The sequence below is a fragment of the Manihot esculenta genome, chromosome 17, assembly GCF_001659605.2.
Source record: "Manihot esculenta cultivar AM560-2 chromosome 17, M.esculenta_v8, whole genome shotgun sequence".
In the NCBI taxonomy this organism is placed as follows: domain Eukaryota; kingdom Viridiplantae; phylum Streptophyta; class Magnoliopsida; order Malpighiales; family Euphorbiaceae; genus Manihot; species Manihot esculenta.
In genome coordinates, this window is record NC_035177.2 from 30,360,552 (window position 1) to 30,381,990 (window position 21,439).

The 21,439-nt window shown below is 31.8% G+C and overlaps 2 protein-coding genes across 8 annotated transcripts; one reads left to right on the top strand and one right to left on the bottom strand.

The window, feature by feature from the left end:
- Positions 1–1,088: 1,088 nt before the first annotated feature.
- Positions 1,089–13,558, top strand: LOC110604440. 7 transcript variants are annotated; one of them, XM_021742599.2, is made up of 16 exons: positions 1,090–1,517; positions 1,969–2,021; positions 3,097–3,502; positions 3,632–3,809; positions 3,908–4,047; positions 5,972–6,851; positions 7,018–7,118; positions 7,308–7,455; positions 7,535–7,603; positions 7,725–7,770; positions 8,457–8,917; positions 9,568–9,647; positions 10,403–10,538; positions 11,755–11,944; positions 12,772–12,854; positions 13,012–13,558. In XM_021742599.2, the coding sequence occupies exons 3-16, from the start codon at positions 3,111–3,113 to the stop codon at positions 13,132–13,134; spliced, it is 3,027 nt and encodes a 1,008-aa protein (XP_021598291.1). In that variant the 5' UTR covers positions 1,090–1,517; positions 1,969–2,021; positions 3,097–3,110; the 3' UTR covers positions 13,135–13,558. The 7 variants fall into 7 exon arrangements, 6 of the variants coding, with proteins under 6 accessions (XP_043808247.1, XP_021598291.1, XP_021598292.1 ...); XM_021742596.2 differs by lacking the exon at positions 1,969–2,021 and having other exon boundaries at positions 1,092–1,517; XM_021742597.2 differs by lacking the exon at positions 1,969–2,021 and having other exon boundaries at positions 1,093–1,517; positions 7,311–7,455.
- Positions 13,559–14,164: 606 nt separating this feature from the next.
- On the bottom strand, positions 14,165–15,632 carry LOC110604486. The gene is made up of 4 exons (XM_043952313.1): positions 15,384–15,632; positions 14,956–15,291; positions 14,740–14,847; positions 14,165–14,652 (listed from the first exon to the last, which is right to left on the bottom strand). The coding sequence occupies exons 2-4, from the start codon at positions 15,277–15,279 to the stop codon at positions 14,362–14,364; spliced, it is 723 nt and encodes a 240-aa protein (XP_043808248.1). The 5' UTR covers positions 15,280–15,291; positions 15,384–15,632; the 3' UTR covers positions 14,165–14,361.
- Positions 15,633–21,439: the final 5,807 nt, after the last annotated feature.

The window sequence follows — 21,439 nt, forward strand, 5'->3', positions numbered from 1 at the left end:
TTGATTTGGGCTTTTTTCATATAATTTTATGCAATTTTTATGTTACTAGTCTTCCATCATTTGATGTGCCAATAGATTTTAAAATATGGTTGAAAACACTTAACTTGTCATCTATCCCTTAATGCATCAAGTAAATTTATTAATTGATTTATGTTATAACGTGATGATATCTATTCATGTTTGAATTATGTAATTAAAATTGAATTTGTGCATATAGAAATTAATTTGTTTATATTGAATATCTTGTAATTTGTTGATATTTATGTTGTTATCTATTGAACTGTCCTTTGTAGTTTGGTAACTTTTTTTTTTTGTTGAAAATTTATGTAACTTGTTAAATTGTTTTGTTAGTATTTTGTAAATTGTCTGTATTGAAATTCTTTTCTAAAACTAAAGAGAGAGGGAGGAGAGTCAAAACACAAGAACAATTTTAGAGAAGTCCTGATATATAAAATAAAGAAAATTTTTTAAATAGATCCAATCTATCATAGACCTAAGATATATGAAAGTACATAGAGGAATCTATTTATATATATATAGTTTAAGTCCATACATGATTGTGATGAGGTTTACTGTTCCTCTAAGTTTTTTACTATTACTTGGAGGAGGTCAGCTTCTGGACTTCCTCGCCAGACATTAGGCAAACATGCCCTTTTCTCTCTAGATTTGTGACCAATTTATTATGAATAATATGAATGAAGAAGAACAATGAAAAGAATAAGAGTAAAAGAGGGGGAGAAGGAGAGGCGAAGATTTTAGTTTGAGCTTTAATTTTAATTTTGTATCATGTGTTTTTTAATTTATGTGTTTTTTAATTTTGTATCGTGTTTTTTAGAACTTTGAGCTTTAATCAAATGCAATCTATACGCATTGACAAAAATTAAAAAATTGTTGTGTTGATCTTAAAACAATTCAGAATTTTTTTTTTATAAAAAAACCAGAGTAAAGATGATACGACAAATATCGTTAATATCATAGCAGATAATATATTCTAAGGGAAAAAACAAGGAAAAAGTATCATTTATTCATTTTGCTGACGTTCCAGGAATATAGAGCAAGATAGATGAACACATCAGCACATGACCCCGTAGGATATCGGAGCCCCTATCGCCGTACACGTGCTACGCCTCGAGAAATTATCGCATTTTTTTCGCGCGTATACGCCCTCTTGCGCTCTCTCTAGTCTCTAGACTCCGATTAAGAAAAGAAAAAAGAGTAATAATAATCGATATCAGAATCACAAAAAAAAAAAACGCAAACTAATTCCAGACACGTCGAGTTTCTCTCTGAGCTCTTGGAAAAGTAATCGATATCGACTCCAAATAAGATCGAAGGAATAATCGAAGAACAGCTTTTTTTGTTCTCGAGGAAGCAGAGATTTCAGAGAGGAACTCGGATTTTAAAGAGAGGAGCAAAAATGAAGGCTATGGAGACGATTCAGGATCTGATCGAGGAGGCTAAGGTTCGGCTGGTTTGGTGGGGGCTCTGTATCTTTGCCGTCACTTACTTCTTATCTCGTGAGTTCTTACGGTCTTAAATTTCAAATTGCTTTCTTAACTCTTGGATTGTATAATTTATGCTCTGAAGTAGAGTAGAATTTCCTCTCAATCTGTTTTAGGTCGAATTATGGTATATTTTTGGGCCGAATTAACAATTTAATTTATGTTTAGGTGTTATTTCAATTGAGTTCAAGTTTTGTACATTTTTGTACTTTCGTTCTATTTGTTTTTCTGATCTTATCTGCTTTCTCTGTTTGTATTCCCAATGAAGTAACGCTACCTCTTCTTTTTGTTTTACTTGCTTCTCAGTCTCTCTCTCTTTTCTTCTTTCTAAATGAGATTGTTTAGGTTATCTCAATTTGGTTTTAGCTGAATTTGGCCTCATGGAAGCTCTTTATTTAGGTGCCTATAATGTGATTGCTTGTTTCTTTCAGAGATTAACATTACTTTTTATGATCATTGTTTTCAGTTTTCTAGCTGCTAATAAATTGGAAAAAGCTGCGGAATTTCAAGTTCTTTAAGTTGAGTGCTTTTATATAGTGTTTATTAATTAAAATGCAAAGGTTATATGAGATAAGCTTGATTTTAAAGCGGCTTAAATGACAGGGGCATAGTTGTCAAATCAAGAGTTGAAATCTTCATTTTGTGAATAAAAAATCGAGAATCAAATGGATAGTAAGATTTGATGAAAATTCTCAAAATTAATTAAAGACTATAAATGTTCCAAAATGAGTCAAGAATATCTCAGTAACATATTTGCATTTTTTATAAATATACAATTATCATTTTTAGCTAATTATATGTATGTTTTCATAATAGAACAACATATTCTTATTATGTTATATAGTTTTGTATTATAAATTATAAACTCTTGAATGTAGATAATGATTATTATTGTGCCTGTGTTAAACTCCCATTTAAATTTGATCAAATAATTAAATATGAAATAAGAATAGTGGGTTAAATAAAAGGTTACTATATATTTTTATAAAAAGTTAAATAAATGCCCTTGACCTTTATAAAAAATGTAATTATTTAACCTTTTCATTCTTAATATTTGATATCAATTTTTTTTAATAAAAATGTAATTATTTAACCAGAACTTTATAAAGTATAACTATTAAACTCTTAAATTTTATAAAATGTAACTATTTAACCCTAAATTGATCGATCATATTGATTCACTTGATTTACTATCGAGTCTTTTGATTTGGTCATGATTAGGTATTTTTGTGATTCACTATATGAATTTGAATCTATAAAATGGGGAATTGAATTTAATCGCATGAATCAAATTGTAAGATTTAGACAAAAATAGATTCTCCCACAGATCTTAATTGATGAAATGGAGAATCAACTTGAATATTATGAAACAAATATAGAACCATAAGAATCTAATGATGGTGGACGTGGACTTAATTCTTTGATAGAGTCTGAACTAATAATAAATTTGTGACTAATAGATATCAGGCATGCCTATATTCTTTCTTTTACTTCTTTCTCTCTCTCTCTCTCTCTCTCTCACCAAATATTGATGCCAGCCAGTCAAGCTTTTTTCATTTGTTTGCCATTGAGTTGCTTTTGGTTGTTTTTATAGATACAAGTTCTTCAATGTGGATAAATCTACCTATATCAATTCTTTTGGTTTCTGCATTCCGCATTTTGTCAAATGAAGTGGAGTTCAGCTGGAAATCTTGTCGGTTGACCCGTCCACAATCTTATTTGTCTCATTTGGAGAAGAAACAACTTTCTGTTAATGATTCACGACTTTCTTCTGCACCTCTCCCTCAACGGTGGAAAAGAAAAATTGATTCTCCAGTTGTGGAGGCTGCAATCAACGATCTCATTGATAAAATTTTGAAGGATTTTGTAATAGATTTGTGGTATTCAGAAATTACGCCAGACAAGGAGGCACCTGAGTTAATGCGTGCTGTGATCATGGATGCTATTGGTGAAATATCAGGAAGGGTTAAGGAAATAAACCTTGTTGACCTGCTAACAAGGTATATTTTTCTTCCCTTTAAGAATTTTTCTGGAAAGGGAAAAGAATGTATTATAATTTATTATCTTTACACCTGAAGATAGTGTGCAATGCAGTGTAAACATAAGACTTAAGCTGGCTAATGTTGCAGGGATATAATTGATTTAATAGGGGATCACTTGGATCTTTTTAGACGAAATCAAGCTGCAATAGGTGCTGATGTAATGGGAACACTTTCTACTGATGAGAGAGATGAAAGGTTGAAGCACCATCTATTGGCTTCTAAGGAGCTTCATCCTGCACTAATATCTCCTGAGAATGAGTTCAAGGTGTGAGTGGTGCGTTCTGATGAAAGCATATTTTGCTTTTGGATTTTATCATTGGAAATTTATTTATTCTGCTGCCTCCCCCTTTTTTTTGGCTAAAGGTTCTGCAGCGCCTAACTGGTGGACTTTTAGCTGTAGTGCTGAGACCTCGAGAGTCTCAATGCCCCCTGGTTCGGACTATTGCTCGAGAGCTTGTGACGTGCTTGATATTGCAGCCTGTTATGGGTCTTGCAAGCCCTTTGTAAGATTTATAGTTTCCTTTTTTCCAAATTTTGGAGTTTTTATGCCTTTCTTAACCTGTCTTCTGAAGAAAGTTTGGATTGTTTAAGGTGCATTTGATTTTTGTGGATTGAGTCTGTAATATAAGAATATTCAGTTTTCGCCATATTTGTCATTCCTCTCCTGCTCTCTCCAAAAAATGAGATGATTTTCCTTTGAATATAAGGTCCAGATAACAAATAGGTTTTGCATAATTGGATGTTACTTCTCTCAAGTCCTAAGAACAGAAGCTTGTGCAATGTCTTCCTGATATGATTTTGTAATCTAAGGAACAAATCCAGCTAAACTATTTCTGTAATAGGAGATCTAATTATTGTAACTGAATTGTGTCCATAACAATGGGCAAGTTGCAATTTGAAGGATCAAGATGTATTATGACTGAACTCAGCCTAGTTTATTGTTTTCTTATTCTTGTGAGGTAAAAAATGGGGTAGCTGGATTCTGTTCTTACTTCATACTGGAGAGTTACTTTTTTTATGGGATTTATACTATCTGGAAATCTATGCTAGTGCCCTTTGAAAAAGAGAATGCATTTCATAGGTTATGGCAAATTCTTGGGACCTGTCTTGGGAAATTAACTTCTGGTCAGTGTCACTTGGCCCTCGTATGAGAGAAGTGCATGGGAGACAATGTTCTCAGTTCATTTTATGGGCATTTATTGAAACAATGAAGGAAGGGAGGGAAGGGCAGGGTTGGGGAGTGAGTTGATTCACTGCTTGCTAGATTGATGGTTGATTGTGTAGATTGCTACAGAAGTGAAATTGCCAATGGATTTGTAGGAAAACTAACTTATTTCAGGTTTTTCTGAAAAGATAAAAACCGGAAAGTCATGCTTTTCTTTTGTAGAACAGTTGACCCTATTGGGCTATTTTTTACAAAATCATTTTCAGGAAATAATTCTGTGGAGAAAAGGAGAAAAGAAAATGGAGGGTTTATTTCTTTTATTTTTCCCTTTTTTTTTGGCATTTACATTTCATTTATTACTTTTAGTTTGAATAACAGATTTTGACTCAGCCAAATGGCTTTCTTTTTTTTTTTTTTTTTTCTTTATGCATAAGAAAATACATTACTTGAATATTGAGAAAAGAATAAGGAGAGTACAAGTTGGAGGTTAAGAAATCCTCTTATAAATACCTCCCAAACAACAAGCTAAGAAGAGTAAACCCTTCAATCAAGTTGGCTAAAACTCAATAAGACCCTTAGCTAAAATTTATGGAAGAATAAGCTCACATACAAGACAAAACAACACATTTTCCTGCAACAAGACAAACTTTGTTACTGGAATATTTATGAGTTTTTGTCCATCCAAAAACTCCAATAAAAGAAAGCACAGTTGCAAGGAACTTTGGCATCTTTCTTTCTTGCCTCAAAATCTTCTCTATTTTCTACCAATAGAAGTCCGTTAACTTAAAAGATATGCTAATAATGTGATTCCAAATTGCCTAAGCCACCTCAAAATCTGAGAGATTTAACATTCCAATTTGGGGGCTATGGATTATTAGACTATTAATTATGAGACTGCAGGAAAAATCTCTAGCTCTCAAGCTAATATTTATCTCCCTATTGGCTGCATTATCCAATGTTGCTACTGGTTGGACAACTAACTAAAGAAGTTCTCTTATATACTTTGCCAAGATTCATCTCTTAGGCGAGTTAGAATCTGGAACAAGTTGTTTAATATTCTTCACTTGACCATATCCATTTTGAAGTTTTTGCTATATCAGATTGTTTAATGCTTTATCTTCAGGACATAATCAAGGCTTAAGTGCACATGATATTTCTGAGGGACAAAAGGAACAACTGAATGTGTAACTGCCGTTAGATATATTATTAATCATGTGTTGAGTTCCTTAGGCTAATTATGTCTTGTTTTTCCCCTGAACCAGGTATATCAATGAGATCATTGAATATGTTTTGCTTGCCACTAAAGATGGTAACCTAATGGAGGTAAGCAGTAATCCATATGCCGGATCCGTACATAATGGTGGTTCTTCCTCTGGAAAATATTCATCCTTAAATAGTGAAAAAACTAACATTGTTGATACTGAAAAGAAGTTTCAAGGGACTGACATGAATTTGGTTAAAATCAATGATTGTAAAGAAACACTGTTGGATTGCCACTCAAATCAGCAAGAGCTTTTGCAGCCACGTCATGCAGGGTGGGCACGTGTACTAGAGGCTGCAACCCAGAGAAGAACTGAAGTGCTTACGCCTGAAAATCTTGAAAACATGTGGTCAAAAGGACGGAATTATAAAAAGAAAGAGACCAAAAACCTTCAATCAGGGGCAAAGGGTTCAGTGACAAATAACAAAGAGCCTACCAGAAATTCAGGGAAGGAAATTTTAACAAATAGCATTGCGATTTCTGCTGGATCAAAGGAAAAAGCTATAGTGTGGCAAACACCTCAATTAAGTCATGATGCTTTATCAAGAGTTGTGAATAAAGATGTGAAACAGTTCACTCAGGATCACAATGTGGAGTCTTCTATAGAGAGAGGACATGCCAGTGATGAATCGGATAGCAATAGTAATCCCTCTGTGAATGAAAATAAAAGTAGGCATAAAAGATCCTATAGCACTTCTGCTCTGAAATCCCAGCCTGTTGAAGAAAAGCCATTTACAGGAGATGTTAGAGTGTCTGCTATTTCAGAGTTCAGTAGCGCAGATTATGGTAGGCCTAGTGAAAATCTGGCTGTTAAGAAGGTCTCAGATGTAGCAATTAGCAGTGCTGGACCCCGTATTCCTAATCCTAAGTTGAAGTGCCGGGTGGGTAACAATTTCCTGATTTGTTGCGGACTAAAAATTATGAAAATTGTAACTAAAATGTGGAATCTTATGCTTTGCAGCTTCTTGAAAATGGCTTTGTGCAAGACCACCTAGGCACTTGCTTGAATCAAATTTACTTTATTCCTTGTCTCCTTTGTCTCTACAGGTTATGGGAGCATATTTTGAGAAACTCGGGTCCAAATCTTTTGCAGTTTATTCGATTGCAGTGACAGATGCTGAAAAGAGAACTTGGTTTGTGAAACGAAGGTTCTAGTCTCATCTATAAGATAATTAAAGTGGTTGCTAGCTTTATGAAAACTTTTATATTTTTGTTGTACTGATGTATCTCCATTTATGTATATATATGTGTAATGCATTAATGTGGAAGTTCCTGAAGTTTGTGGGTAAGTAAATATTTTCGTGCTTATATTCGTTTTATTTTCATTTTTTCCATAGCAGATACAGGAATTTTGAGAGATTGCATCGGCATCTTAAGGACATTCCTAATTACACATTACATTTGCCTCCCAAAAGGATATTCTCATCAAGCACAGAGGATGCCTTTGTTCATCAACGTTGCATACAGCTTGATAAATATTTGCAAGTATTGTTTAGTCCTTGCTCCGTTTTTCTTCTTTAGATTAGTTTGTTTTCTCCTCCTCTAATTGTGCTGCATTTTCCAGAACCTTTTATCTATAGCTAATGTTGCCGAACAGCATGAAGTGTGGGATTTCCTAAGTGTTTCCTCCAAGGTGTGAATTTCATTGACATCTTGGTATCTGTTGCTGTAGATTTTGCTTGAGCATATTATCATTCTTTTTTTTCCTCTACCTTAAATACTGAGATTCTATGCCTTCTCCTTTGTTTTTGAAGAATTACTCCTTTGGGAAATCTTCATCAGTTATGAGAACTCTGGCAGGTATGTGGAATTGTGGATATGTCCTTGATTGTCATATAATCTTAGTTTGCTCATTGGACTGCTCATCACCTCAAATATCTTCAGTTTTTCAATTGGTCTCTCTCTGCCTTGCATGCATGTATGCTAACATGCTTGTGTGCACTTCCTTTTGCTCCCCTTAAATTGTATTGTAAGTTTGATGTTGTTTTGGAGAATGAACAGTATCCAGGAAAACTAAGCAAAGAAATAAGTACTTTGCAAAATAATTGAATTTTACTCTATTAATTTTAGGCAAGGGTGTTTTTATTCCTAATAAACTAGTTTATCATAAAAAATGAAATGCATGTCTTGAACTATCTCTGTAGTCTAGACCCTTTGTAGCTGCAAATTACACAAGCATCTTTTGTTACTATTAGTTTTAACAATTTGCATATCAGACATGTTTATGATAGATGAAGTCTCCTACTAACTTAGTTTCCATATATTCAATTCTTAGTGAAGTACTACTAACAACTAGGGGTTGAATTTGTGGCCATTCAGTCAGCCCTAGCTCTGTCTTAGTTGTTAGGCCAATAGTGTATGCATGTGCTGGTCCTGAGAATGACAATCTTGTAAATGCTCAAATAATGGCTATTTCTTTCTTTTATTTTTTACAATTACCTACTCAAGACATTTCTCTCTTCAATCTTGTTCTTTGACTCAAACAGTCAATGTGGATGATGCTGTGGATGATATTTTGCGCCAATTTAAAGGGGCTTCAGATGGCTTAATGCGCAAAGTTGTTGGTTTGCCTCCCCTCCCTGATGAAACTGATTCTTCAATCTACAGCAGGAATCTGTCATGGCATGCAGGTGAGATTAATAATCCTGTTGCAAGGCAGGACACATCAGAAACTGTGAACAGCTTTTCTGATAGTGAAGAGAGTTTCTATCAAGGAAGTCAGGAAGCATCCGTTGAGCAAGCTAATGGTTGGCATTCAGATAATGAATTAAATTCCAAGGGCTCTCCACCTCAAGTAATAAAACATGATAAGGATTCTTTCAGTGCACAGATGAAACACAGTCCAGAGTCAAAATCTGAGTGGGTTAATCAGGGTGGGCTTCATGCAGTGAATTCTGCAGCAGCAACTTCCAATCATATGGAGGATCCTGTTGGAATGCCACCTGAGGTATTTGGTGCTTAGCTTAATCATAGTCTTGCAGTTTCTGTATGTATTTTGTAGTAAAAGTAGTTTTTACTTCCTTTGTTATGTGTGTGGGGATGAGCTGATTTAGCATATATTGGTAGGACTCTCTTTTACATAGACAATAGGAGTTTCTTCTTCGTAGACAATTCATTTCCATTTTAATTCTATATTGATTGTTCTTAAATGAAATTAATCAGTATTTGTATGAGGAAGCAATTTATGTCTCATCTCAGGTAGCATAGAATTAAGGTTCATTTGAGTTGGATTATTCCTTAATTAAGCGCGTGCATGATTCTGTATTTCACAAACTGAAAGTTGCATGTTTTAACCAGCACAAATTATGTGGAAAAGATTTGGTTATAGCATTGGGAATTATGACTAATCGATTTTTATAAACATGAAAGGGTCAGTTGCTGACTACAAACTTGGCATCTATCTGACATTTGTAAAAAAAAATAAATCCTTGTCTTGTATTTGGTAGCCTTTAAACATTATAGAGAATAATTGTCTTCATTTTCTTGCATTGAACTATCATTCTTCTGTATGTATGATGTTAGGTTTTTTACTTGATTTTTAGAGCTCATGCTATCTCATCATTCTTTCTGGATGAATGCTTTTTGTTTGTCTTGTAGTGGACTCCACCAAATGTAAGTGTACCTCTTCTAAATCTAGTTGATAAGGTATTCCAGCTCAATAGAAGAGGCTGGCTAAGGTAAGCTTGTCTTTTGCATCGATTACTGAATTTTTTCGTTATTAGGTTATTTTTTTATTATGCTTTTGTCTGGCTAGTTAGCTGGTGATCAAGTGCTTGCCTCTTTAAGCTGGAAATCATGAACCAAACTATTTTCGGAGAGGGCAGATTATGCTTTACCCCTTCTTCAATTCCTTGAATGATAATAATTTGTGTGCCTTGCATCTTAATCCTTGTCCTTATCTCCCTTGCGTTCTTATAACATGTGAAACAAGAGTCCAATTAATGTATGAGTCGCTTACATCAAAAGAAATATTGGGCTTGGGAAATTTTCAATTATTGATGTATAAGTTCAAATCTTGGTAACATTTTTCTAATCTATACCATGTGAAAACCAAATAATTGAAATGGCAATTGAATGCCTAACCTGAATGCGATATATTCATTTAACTTATATCAATAATGAAAGTTTCCCAACTTTAGGAATTTCATTATGGCCACATTTTCCTTTATTATCATACTTCTTACTTTTACACCTTTACCATTTGTTGTTCCCTCAAGCAAAAGTTCTTGCTCCAATGTTGGTCAGTATGATTTTGTTTTGTCTTTCACTGTAGCTCCATAGCTATTCTTTGAGGAAGCTTATTATATATGTCCAGTTTTTTGAAAATACAATTACAATTCATCTTAATGGTTATGCATAACCACCTGCTGCACCTTTACTTTTATCCTGCTTGCAATAGTTTTTGCATTACATAGATTAATGATTCATGCAGAAGACAAGTCTTTTGGATGTCAAAGCAAATACTACAGTTGATAATGGAAGATGCTATTGATGATTGGCTCTTGAGGCAGATTCATTGGCTTCGTAGAGAGGACATCGTTGCTCAAGGGATTCGTTGGGTGCAAGATGTAAGGACTGAACCAACATCTGAAGTAATGGTGTTGTGACAGTATATTGTAAAGATAATTGTGCACTTAACTATGAAAGGAATACTTGGTGTTAGCATCTGTAGCTAATTGTGCCAATTGAACAGGATGAGCTATCTCAATCCTGGCTATAGAACTCTTGCCAGCCAAAAATGGATTAAGCCTTTCTCAATTTTAACAAAATGTATTTTCCTAAGATAGTTTTACACCTAAGTTCTATGTGCAGCAGGGAAATGTTAAACTGTCTACTTGCAATTCTGCTGTCATTTATGTAGTCTGGTTGAGTGTTCCGTCCAACTTCTGAGTTTGTGCTACTTACATGAATGCCCAACAAGGTTCATCATAGGAGTGCTGATGTGCACTCCCTGCTATGTTTACTTATTCTTTTTTGTATTTGATTTATTCTTAGTCAATTAATTCCTTGCTTTACTCTTATTGTTGAGTAAAATCACCTCTCATTACCTGTCACATTTGTTGCTTGCATGACACAAAATTTTCCTTTCACTAATTTACTTAGTATAAAAATGTGAATTATAGTACTTTATGATGTACTGGAGGGTGTTTTTGTCCTATGCTAATGTGGGTAACATTTATATCTGGAAATGATTGGAAAGTGTTGCATTTATCCTGTTGGAATTAGGTGAGAGAAGCAGTTGATCATTTCTAAATAGCAGGGTAATATTGTTTTATTATGGTGAGATTGTTTGTACATACTAAATGTTTAGATAGTCCAATCCTTTTCCGTTATTTTAAAGCCTGCCCCAGAAAGGGCAATATTGGTATTTTCTCGTGCCTGTTCAACTAGCTAGTGATACATTCAGATCAGTGGATGTCACTATTAATGCCTTTCAGTTCCCTGAATGGATCACTTATAAAAGGGAAGGATTCTGTGATGCTATTTCTAACCTTCTTCTGCTTAGTAGAGTACATATTGAGCACCATTCAACGGTGCACAAGTACTAATACCAGACAGTTGATTTCAAGGTTCTCGTCAATTGCACATTATGCAATATTCTTATTGGGTATTTGCATGGTGATGCTAATACTTTATGTTATCATATGATGTTGAGATGGATCATTTTAGATTATTTTATGTTTGATAAGTATTGAACTACATTATGATTTGATGTTGCTGATACTCAAATTAGATGGAGAATTAAACAGTCTGTTTCATTGTGTAATTCTGGACTACTTTAAGGTTCTCTGGCCGGATGGGACATTCTTTACAAGAATCGGGGTTATGCAAGGCGCTATTCATGATGCACAATTCAATATGGTTCCTTTCGAGGTTAGCCAGGTGGGTGGAAGCAAGGCCTCTAAACAAAGTTCTTTTGAAGAGCAGCTTGAGGCTTCTCGTAGAGCAAGTGATATAAAAAAGATACTCTTTGGTGAGTACAGTTCACCTAAGCATTGATATTTTGTAAAATTGGAAATCCTTTCTCCTGTTTTTTTCATTTGACAGAAGGATGACTGGATGAGTATGATAATCTCTTCATGTTAGTTTTGTTAGTTTAAGGCATTGATTTTCATTGTTGCTAATAAAGTAACTTTTTGCTCATTTTGTTAAATGTAAATAGTCAAGTAAATGCTTAAATTCCATGGAAGTTCCATTTATTACAGTTATGTATTGGGCTTGTGAACTGTGTTCTGTGTCATTTGTCACTGCACAATAAATACAAGGCACATGTTGTCGCCTTCTGCTTGCATGCCTAGGAATTGAACAGAATTAATTTTATGCAAAGGCGGGGAAGAAATTAAGGTAGACATTTTGCTAAATTGACATGTAGGCTATACCGGTGCTCCATGTGCATAGAACCACTCATATGTGATTGAGATGGGATCAGAAGGGTCCATTTTTGTCAAAATTATACTGGCCATGGACATTCATTCTCCTTTTTTTTTTTTTTGGCCTTTTTGCATCTAATGGCTGGATTATACAGTTAGCCTTAATTCTTCCTGTTCATTAATTGCCTCGTCCTTGCTTTAAATGGGATTGATCCTATGTTTCTCAGAGCATTCCAAACTACCAGTCTATTTTACTAGCTAAAGCTAGTTGGCACCTATGATACCATGGGGGCCTTGTACATTGATGGTTCAAATCTATTCATATTGTTTTGGATGATGAGCATGCCTGCAGAGGTTTGAAACTTTATCATTGTCATCATGCCTAGAATTATGGATTTGACATAACTAAAAAGGTTTCCCTCTTTGTTAGATGGAGCTCCGGCAGCCTTGGTTAGCTTGATTGGGAACAAGCAGTACAAACGGTGTGCAAGAGATATTTTCTATTTCACACAGGTTCGGCCTTTATCCAGCATTTTTCTCTTTTGCATGATGAGCTGTCGTGTTGTCAAATCTCTTTACCTGCAATATTTTTGTGCACATTTTATTTTATTCTATTTTTTATATTGTAGCCTAACTTGAACCTACCATTACAATCTCTTGGAAATTGCAGTCTACTATATGTGTGAAGCAACTTGCGTATTCAATACTTGAACTATTACTCATATCAGTTTTCCCTGAGCTTCGAGATCTTGTGCTGGATGTTCATGGGAAGATGCATGTTACGCTTGCTTAGCAAGTACATGGTGTCGTGAAGCTCAAGTTGTCACAACAGTTCCAAGAATGGCCAGACGCATGAATGGTTTCCATGGTTTTGCCACCAAATGGATTTTCATTTATTACCGAAAAAAATGCTGATATGCGGCACATGTGGCGATTTTTCACAGCCAGATTTAGCAGCCCAGCTCATTTATTTTAGCTGTACAAAGCTTGGGATTTAGAGTCTGTACAGTAATGTATCTTTCGTGCATAGCATGCTTCTTTCTCAACAATTGCCCCTTGGAATGGGGATTTTGTTTAGCAAAAAAGAAAATGGGGATTTTGTAATGGGGTAGGCTGAGAGATACGATACAGTGGTTAGTGGTACAACATTTTTTCATTCGTTATCAGGTTGTTTGCAATTGGAGCTCAAGTTCATTAATTTCTTGTGTGTTTCTGAATCGGCACTCCTTTCCTTCTACTTTAAAAATTATATTTGATGTGTATTTGGTGCGTCCTATATATAAGAAAAAAAAGTAGGTGTTAGATGTTTGTCTGCGAGTATCTGCATGTGGGTTTTTAAGTGTTAAGAGTTTATTAGCTGCGATCTTCATATTTCATTATTATTATTATTTAAATATAAATATATGTAATGAGCAGAAACTTGTCATTTTTGGATAGTGAAAATTCTATCATAATGCTAGATCAGTTGCTAATATGTCTCTTTCTTATAATAAAGTGTCCATCCGATGTAACATAATTTAAGTTAAATTTTATTATGAGGTAGTGAATTATAAGCTATTGAAATCATGATAATGTCGTTATTTTCTTGACTAATCATCGTTCTTTTAAACTTTCATCTATCCAAGGAAATGAGAAAGTTAAAAATGGCTTTTTCTAAAATATATTTTTAAAAAATGTGTTTATTATTTCTATTTCTTCAAATTTAAGGGAATTATAGAGTGAGGCGTCCGGGAAATATCAGCACCGGAGTCATCTCTGATGCTTAGAAGAATGATGCTCTTCTTGACTATATATATTCTCATATTCATTAGCAAACTCTCCAATCACTACTTGTATGCAAAATGAAGTTTCATATCCATCTATCCCATTATTGAATCTAACAATTTCTCAATACAGAAAAGTTTCAATCTAATGTGAAACTAAGGCAAAAGCTATTATTCTTATGCAGTTGAGCTATACATTGACTGGTATATAGATTTGATCCACTATCATCACGTAAGCAATAACAACTTAATTACTCTTACGACTGCCCAGCGACTTGATTAATGGAGTCACGGAGATCCGAGTACAGACCATGCAGAGAGTATTGCTGGAGATTTGATACCTCATACCACGAATTAAGAGATTCAAGATTCCTGTCAGTACCTGAGAATGCTAATTGTATTCCTAGGTTACAGTCAACAGGGCCACACCTTGAGCTTGGAACCGCACAGTCCTTGCCATGGAGGCAAACAGAACCATGAGAGCAAGAATCACAACCAAAACTCTTCCAGAACAAGTTCTGTAGGGTACCCTGTTGGAATTCCAGGACCTGAAACACAATAAGATACGCTATATATAAATGCCAGTAATTCCTTTCTGGAAAAGAAACAGAAAAGTCTGTGTTCCAGGAATTTACCAGAGTGAAACTAGTAATGATCATACCATGATCAGCAATCATGGCTGGAAGTGATCTTGCTGCATATTTTCTTCCAGCAAATGCCACCATATGTCCACCAGACATAGCCTGGAAAATTGAATCAACCAATTCTGAATTTGGAGAGCTATTCCTAACTTATTTATAGCAAAATGCAGAAGCCAAAGAAATCCCTTTATGAAGTTTTTATGTAAGTACCGGATCAAAGGTACTGCTACTGATGGTAAGAAGAGAAATCTCATCAACTCTAGGTCTAAATATAGCAAGTTGTGCCATTTTTTTGCTTGGAAGGGCAAGACGAATATCACAAGGTGAAAGTTGAACCTGATCGAAAAAGAAAGATTCTCTGCTAGAAAATGCAATACCAAATGTGAATCCATCAGATTTTTGTACTTTAGCATCCAAGCAAGGACTCATCACAGCGTTGGTATCATATGCATTTGCACCCATAATCATCGTAACCACCGCTACTACCACCACCGCCAACTCCACCACCGAAACCTCTATGCTATCTGTCCACATGTTCTCTATAATCTGCATGAACAGAATATAACACAACCAATCCAACAAAGAAGAAACGAAACAAAAGATTTAAAAAGAAGAGATAAATGAAAGGAAAGGGCTACCGCTGATTATGGTGTAGATGATGCTGAGATTCAGAGAAGCTTGATGATGGGTTGGATGAAGAGAATTACAATAAAGAAAGTAAATACAAAATGGTGATTGTAGGAGATGTTCGGTGGATTTTCTTTGTTTCTTACAAATATGTTTCCTCGAAAACTGCTAAAAGAGCGCGAGACGGTTATATAGGCATGCCAAGTGGATCTTGTCTTGCCTACCGTTACTGAAGCTTTGCAAGTTCGTTTTTAAATTAAAGTTTTTTACAGTAAAACATTTTTTGAATTTTGAATTTATATTTTTTAATCGTTTATGAAATATTTATAGAGTTTTAACTGAAATGTTTTTAGAGTTTACTTAGAACTTTATAAATATTTTCATTACCATATAAATATTTATTAAATAAAATATTAGTATTCAAATTCTGTCTATCCCATATAAGGTTAGCCGCAAAGCGCTTGCAAAATTAAAAATGGAAGACTATATTTTCACATTGTGGTTGGATGGAGTGAAAGTATGTTTTATAAAGTAAAAATAAGTAAGGTAAAGTAGTAAAATCTCCTAGGCTCGAACTTGATGGTCCACATTCAATTAGAGTATCTCTTTAGTAGAAAATCATTTGTTTTTCTATTTTTCTTTTAAGGAGAAATTAATGTTCGCAAGTGTCGTTTTTGGGCAAAGAGAGTATAAATATATCCTTCACGAATAAATTCAAATTTTTTTTTTTTTTTTTTTGAAATGGGGATGGGGATTCGAACCTGAGATCTATCAGATTTAACCGGATGCACTTACCATCAGGCTAAGTCTGGGAGTGCAATAAATTCAAATTTATCTCTTTTATAATCCGATATTCATGATAATTGATAATAATTGATTTGCTAGACCTAACTTTATCCATATTTTAAAATTATAAAATAAAAACTTTTTATTTTCTTGAAAATACTGACAGTTTTGCAGTTCAACAAAATTTACAAATAAATTTAATATTTTACATCTATCTAATTAAATAGGTAAATAAATTGAAATACATATAGGTGGGTTCAAGGTCTTTTTTTACTCTTTTTTTTATAAAATAGGAAAAAAGTGAAATTTTGAATTTAAATTTTTCTATTTATTTTAAAAAATAAAAAAACCATTATATATATATATAGTTTATTAACTTCACTCAACTTCTGTATCTTCTTCCAACGTTTATATGTATGAAAAAAGTAAAATCAAGGAATTGATATCTGCAGAAAATCGTTAGGATAGTGGAGAGCAGATTAGAGATTTTATTATACTGATGAGCTAAGGTTATTTTTAATGGATATAATAGAATTCTCAATTTAAAAAAAAATCAAAGATACAATGGAGAAGTAAAAAAAAAAATTTATAATACTCACATCACTTCTATCTTTTTTATTTTAAGATAAATTTTTATTAAATAAAAAAAATTTAGTGCTCAAAACATTATAAAATCAAAGATCAAGCCCATAAACAACTAGCATGCCATAGCTAAAAAGAAAATTCAGACTCAATCCATCCCTATAAACAAGCCCGAACCCAAAAGAGAAATTCTAATTGCAGACGGAGCAACACAAGTCAACTTCTCAGGAATAATGAACCGGTAACCAGCCAAGAAATAAAATTTACAATGCAACATTCAAAGAAAAAAGAACGCATAAGCACAAACCCAGCCTTGAAGGGACTTCAAATCAGCTTGGGATTCATAAAAGAAATGAAGCCATAGAGAGAAGCCTACAAATCTATGAAATATCGTTGAAAGGTGGAGATGGCAAGACCTTCGATGTCTCACTCGTACCTTCCGAACCTTCAAGGTTTCCTGTGAAAATACTACCAGCAATACATAATTTTTCTACATCTTCCACCAAACTTAACAAGAAAAATCCATAAATCTGCTTTCTCTACTATCGACGAGAAGAGAGAAGATAAGAATCTAACTTTCACTCAATAGTCTTGAGGATCATAGTGAACCTATCAATATTTTCAAGATGACCAAGACTCTTCTTTAGAAAATTTACATGTTACAAAAGCAAAGAGACTTCTTAACTATCAAGAATCTTTACATGCAACAACTCACACAACCTAACAAAAATAGAATTAAAAAACTAAATTCCCTTTACAATACTTTACCGATCTAATAAAAGATTAAAGGAAAAAATACATTCCATCCAAAACTGAAGGAGGAATCCATTTCTTGAATAAGGAGGAGACATTGTTCCCACCTGACAAGACAAAAAAAACTAATGAGCGGTAAAAATGAGAAAATTAAAAAAAATTCAAAAGGTGAAAGATAATGAGAGGATTTCTCTCTTAAAACAAGAGAGATGGAGAACATACCTCCATGTCTTCCATCTCTTTCACTTCTTTTATAATTAAGACAATTAAACTATTTGTGTTTATCATTCATAAGCTTAGGGGTGAGCAGTATTTGGTTCAAATCGAAAAAATCGACCGAATCGAATCGATTTGAAAATTTAGTTCGATTTTTTATAAATTTCGGTTCGGTTTGGTTTTTAATTTCAGAATTTTCGGTTATTTCGGTTCGGTTAGGTTTTGATCAGAAAAAAACCGAAAAAACCGAACCGAACCGATTAGTGATAATAATATATTTTTTCAATAATATAGAGAAATTAAATCATATTAATATTAAAATATTTTAATTAAATTTTAAAATATTAAAAATAAAGTGTAAAAAATAAAAAAATTATTAAAAATCAAAACCGATCAAACCGAATCGAATCAAACCGAATCAGATCGGTTCGGTTCGGTTCGATTTCTGACCAAAATCGGTTCGGTTCGATTTTTATAAACACTAAAATTTCGGTTTATTCGGTTCGGTTCGATTTTAAACCGAACCGACCGAATGCTCACCCCTACATACGCTGATCCCGTTCTAAATAAAAATAATTAATTTACTTATTTCTTTTTATATTTATTTATACACCCTTTCACCCTCGTTTAAATAAACTTTAAATTTTATGTGAAACTATCAATTATCCATATGAACATAAAATATAATGAAAAAGAACTCTACTCTGAATATTTATTATTTTCATCAGCCATTAATATAATTGGTTATTAAATGAAAAAAAAATCTAAAAATTTGCATAATTTACATTTATAGCCAAAATTCTAATTCTAGATAATAAAGTTAAATTTTTTAATTAGTCAAGATTATATCTAGAAAATTAAATTGAATTTAAAAGTTAACAATATATTATAATATAGTTTTAGACATTTTTATTTAATTAATTAAATCGTCATTTTAAATAATTTTTTTAATCATGTTTTATTTGCTATTATTAATTTTTTTTATCAATTATATTATTCCTCACTTTTCAATTACTAAAGTTTATCAGAAATTAAATTTAAAATAAAATTTTAATTAACAAATGTTAAATAATATAATAATATTTTTAAATTAGCTTTAACGGTATTTAAAATTTTTTCTTATATCTTGAATTTTATGTATGTGAAATTTTATAAAAATTTGATTAATATCGGTTAATAAATAAAAGATTTTGTGATAATAAATATAATGAAAATATGTTATATAATATTTTTTAACGGTAATTTAGATATTATGAGAGATTCGATCAAGCACATGAAACGAATTTTTTACCGTTTCGAGAGTATTAACCATTATAATAATTGAATTTTCTTTATTATGAGTAAAGTTTAAATGATCGAGTGTTATAAATTATTAGAATTTTTTTTTTAAATAGAAATTGGAAATTGAAGGAGGAGAATTTAATATCTTTTAGATTTATTCAGATGTATTTATTATCAGATTAAAATAAATATGTGACCGTTAAATTATTAGAATTTTATACGTTCATATTATCGTAATATTTATATATATATATATATTAAAACAATAGTGTATATATTAAAAAGTTTAAAAAAAGAAGTATATATATATTTAAAAAGAAAATGGGTGGGGCTATGTCCACGCCTCGTTAACATTGGAGCGGTGAATGATTTAATAATTTTAATGAAAAAACAAAATAATAAAAGCAATAACAGTATGTTTTCTGAGAATAACAATAAAAATGTGTTAATTAAATTAAATATGAATATATTTAAAAAAATTTTCATATTTTACAATACAAAAAAGTTAACGACTTAAATGTTGATGGTTCCTATTTTAAATTCTCATGAAACAAATAAAATCTATTTTTTTTAAAAAAAAATTGTGTATTTGATTTAAATTATTTAATATATATTAATTAGATTTAAATATGCACAAATTTTGAAAAATTGTGAAAATAAGTTTAATTATTCCAATAATTTCAAAATTTATAATATTGACATGACATATTTACATTTTTATCTTAAAAAAAAAATTTGTCTTTTTTAAACTACCACAAGCATCTCAATAATATTATATGACTTGATAACGAAGATTATGATCAAATTCAATAATCTCTTAATATATATTAAAAAATAAAAGAAAAAGGCTGTTTTTAATTTTTTTATTATTATTTTAGAGTCTAATCAGTGATTTAATTTATATTAAAATTAATAATTTTATAATATAAATTTATATTAAAATATTTTAAATTTTTACTATTAATATAATATTATGAAATGCTAATTTAATGTAAATTGATCAATAGATTGGGGAATGAAAAATTGATCAATGGAATTAAAGTTTTTTTTTTTTTTTTAAATTGCCCTTTTCTATATATAGGCTAGTGCCTACCCTGGACCGACACGTGTCATAAAAGCCTCCTCTGATACGAATGGAATAAAGGTCTGTAGAGCGGACAATTGTGGGCCAGTCTCAGTCCTCCTTTTGGGATGGTTTTGGCTCCATTTCTCATCACTTGAGTTTTACAATGACTCGGCCACTCGCTTTCCGAGTTTCGTTTCTTAATAGCTTTCAATTTTATTTTTTAGCCTGAGTTTTACGTTTTGATTGGATAATTTTGTAGAAAATAAATAATATTTTCCTTTTATTATTTTCCTTCTCTTGATTGGATTAGTTAAAAATAAAATGAAGGAAGAGAAAAATAAATTTATTTATTTTTATTTGGAAACAAATAAAGGAAAAAGAAAATAATGATATGTTTATAAATTTACCATTTTATTTTTTTATTATTATTTTTATTGTTTATATAAAGGTATATATGTAAATTTAAAATAAAAATACACTTTTTCTTTATTTTTTCTCCAAATTAAAGAAAAAATAACCAAAGAAAAATTAAAATTATTTTCCCCCTCCTTTATTTTCTCCTCTCTTTCCAAAGAAAGGAAAGGGAAAATACTTAGTATTTTTTATAGTTATTTTCCTTCCCCTCCTATTTTCCACATATCCAAACATAGGCTTATTATATATTGGCATTTTAATTTTCCTACTTAATACTTAGGTACGTTACTCTCAAGTCTCTAAGTTATTATAAAATTAATGAATTTATTTTTATTTTAAAATCATTTGATTAAAATAATTTTACTATTTTATAAAATTTAATTATTTAATCTTTATATTAAAAAAATTATTGATAGTTATAAATTATTTTTATTATTTAATACATTAAATTCTAATTATATATATTATTTAGCTCCTATAATTTTAAATATTTATATTAGTATTTTTACTAAAATTAAATACTAGAGATTTTTTTAATAAAATAAATAAAGAGTTTGAATTTATAAAAAAATAAGAATATTTTAATTGAATAATTTTAAAATAGAAATAAATCGATGAATTTTTTAAAAAATTAGAGATGTGATAATAATGTGGTTGAAATAAAATTGTGTTTCAATTTGTCAATCTGCAAGAAAGAGAATATGATATAGTTAGCGCCTACCGCAACTGTTTTAATGTTCAAGTTAGTAAACCGAAGAAAGTGGCGAGTATAATAAATTGTTTATAATTCAAGAGTAGTTATGTAAAAATGTGTACCTTAATCTCTGTATTCATCAGATTTTATATTGTAAGAAGGTATAATTAATTATCAAATCTTCTGAAAATCCGACTAGTACCAGTTAGGGGATAAGAGATCCTGCGATTATAGTATAACGGGGATCTGCTGGATTATGTTTTCTAATGGTAATT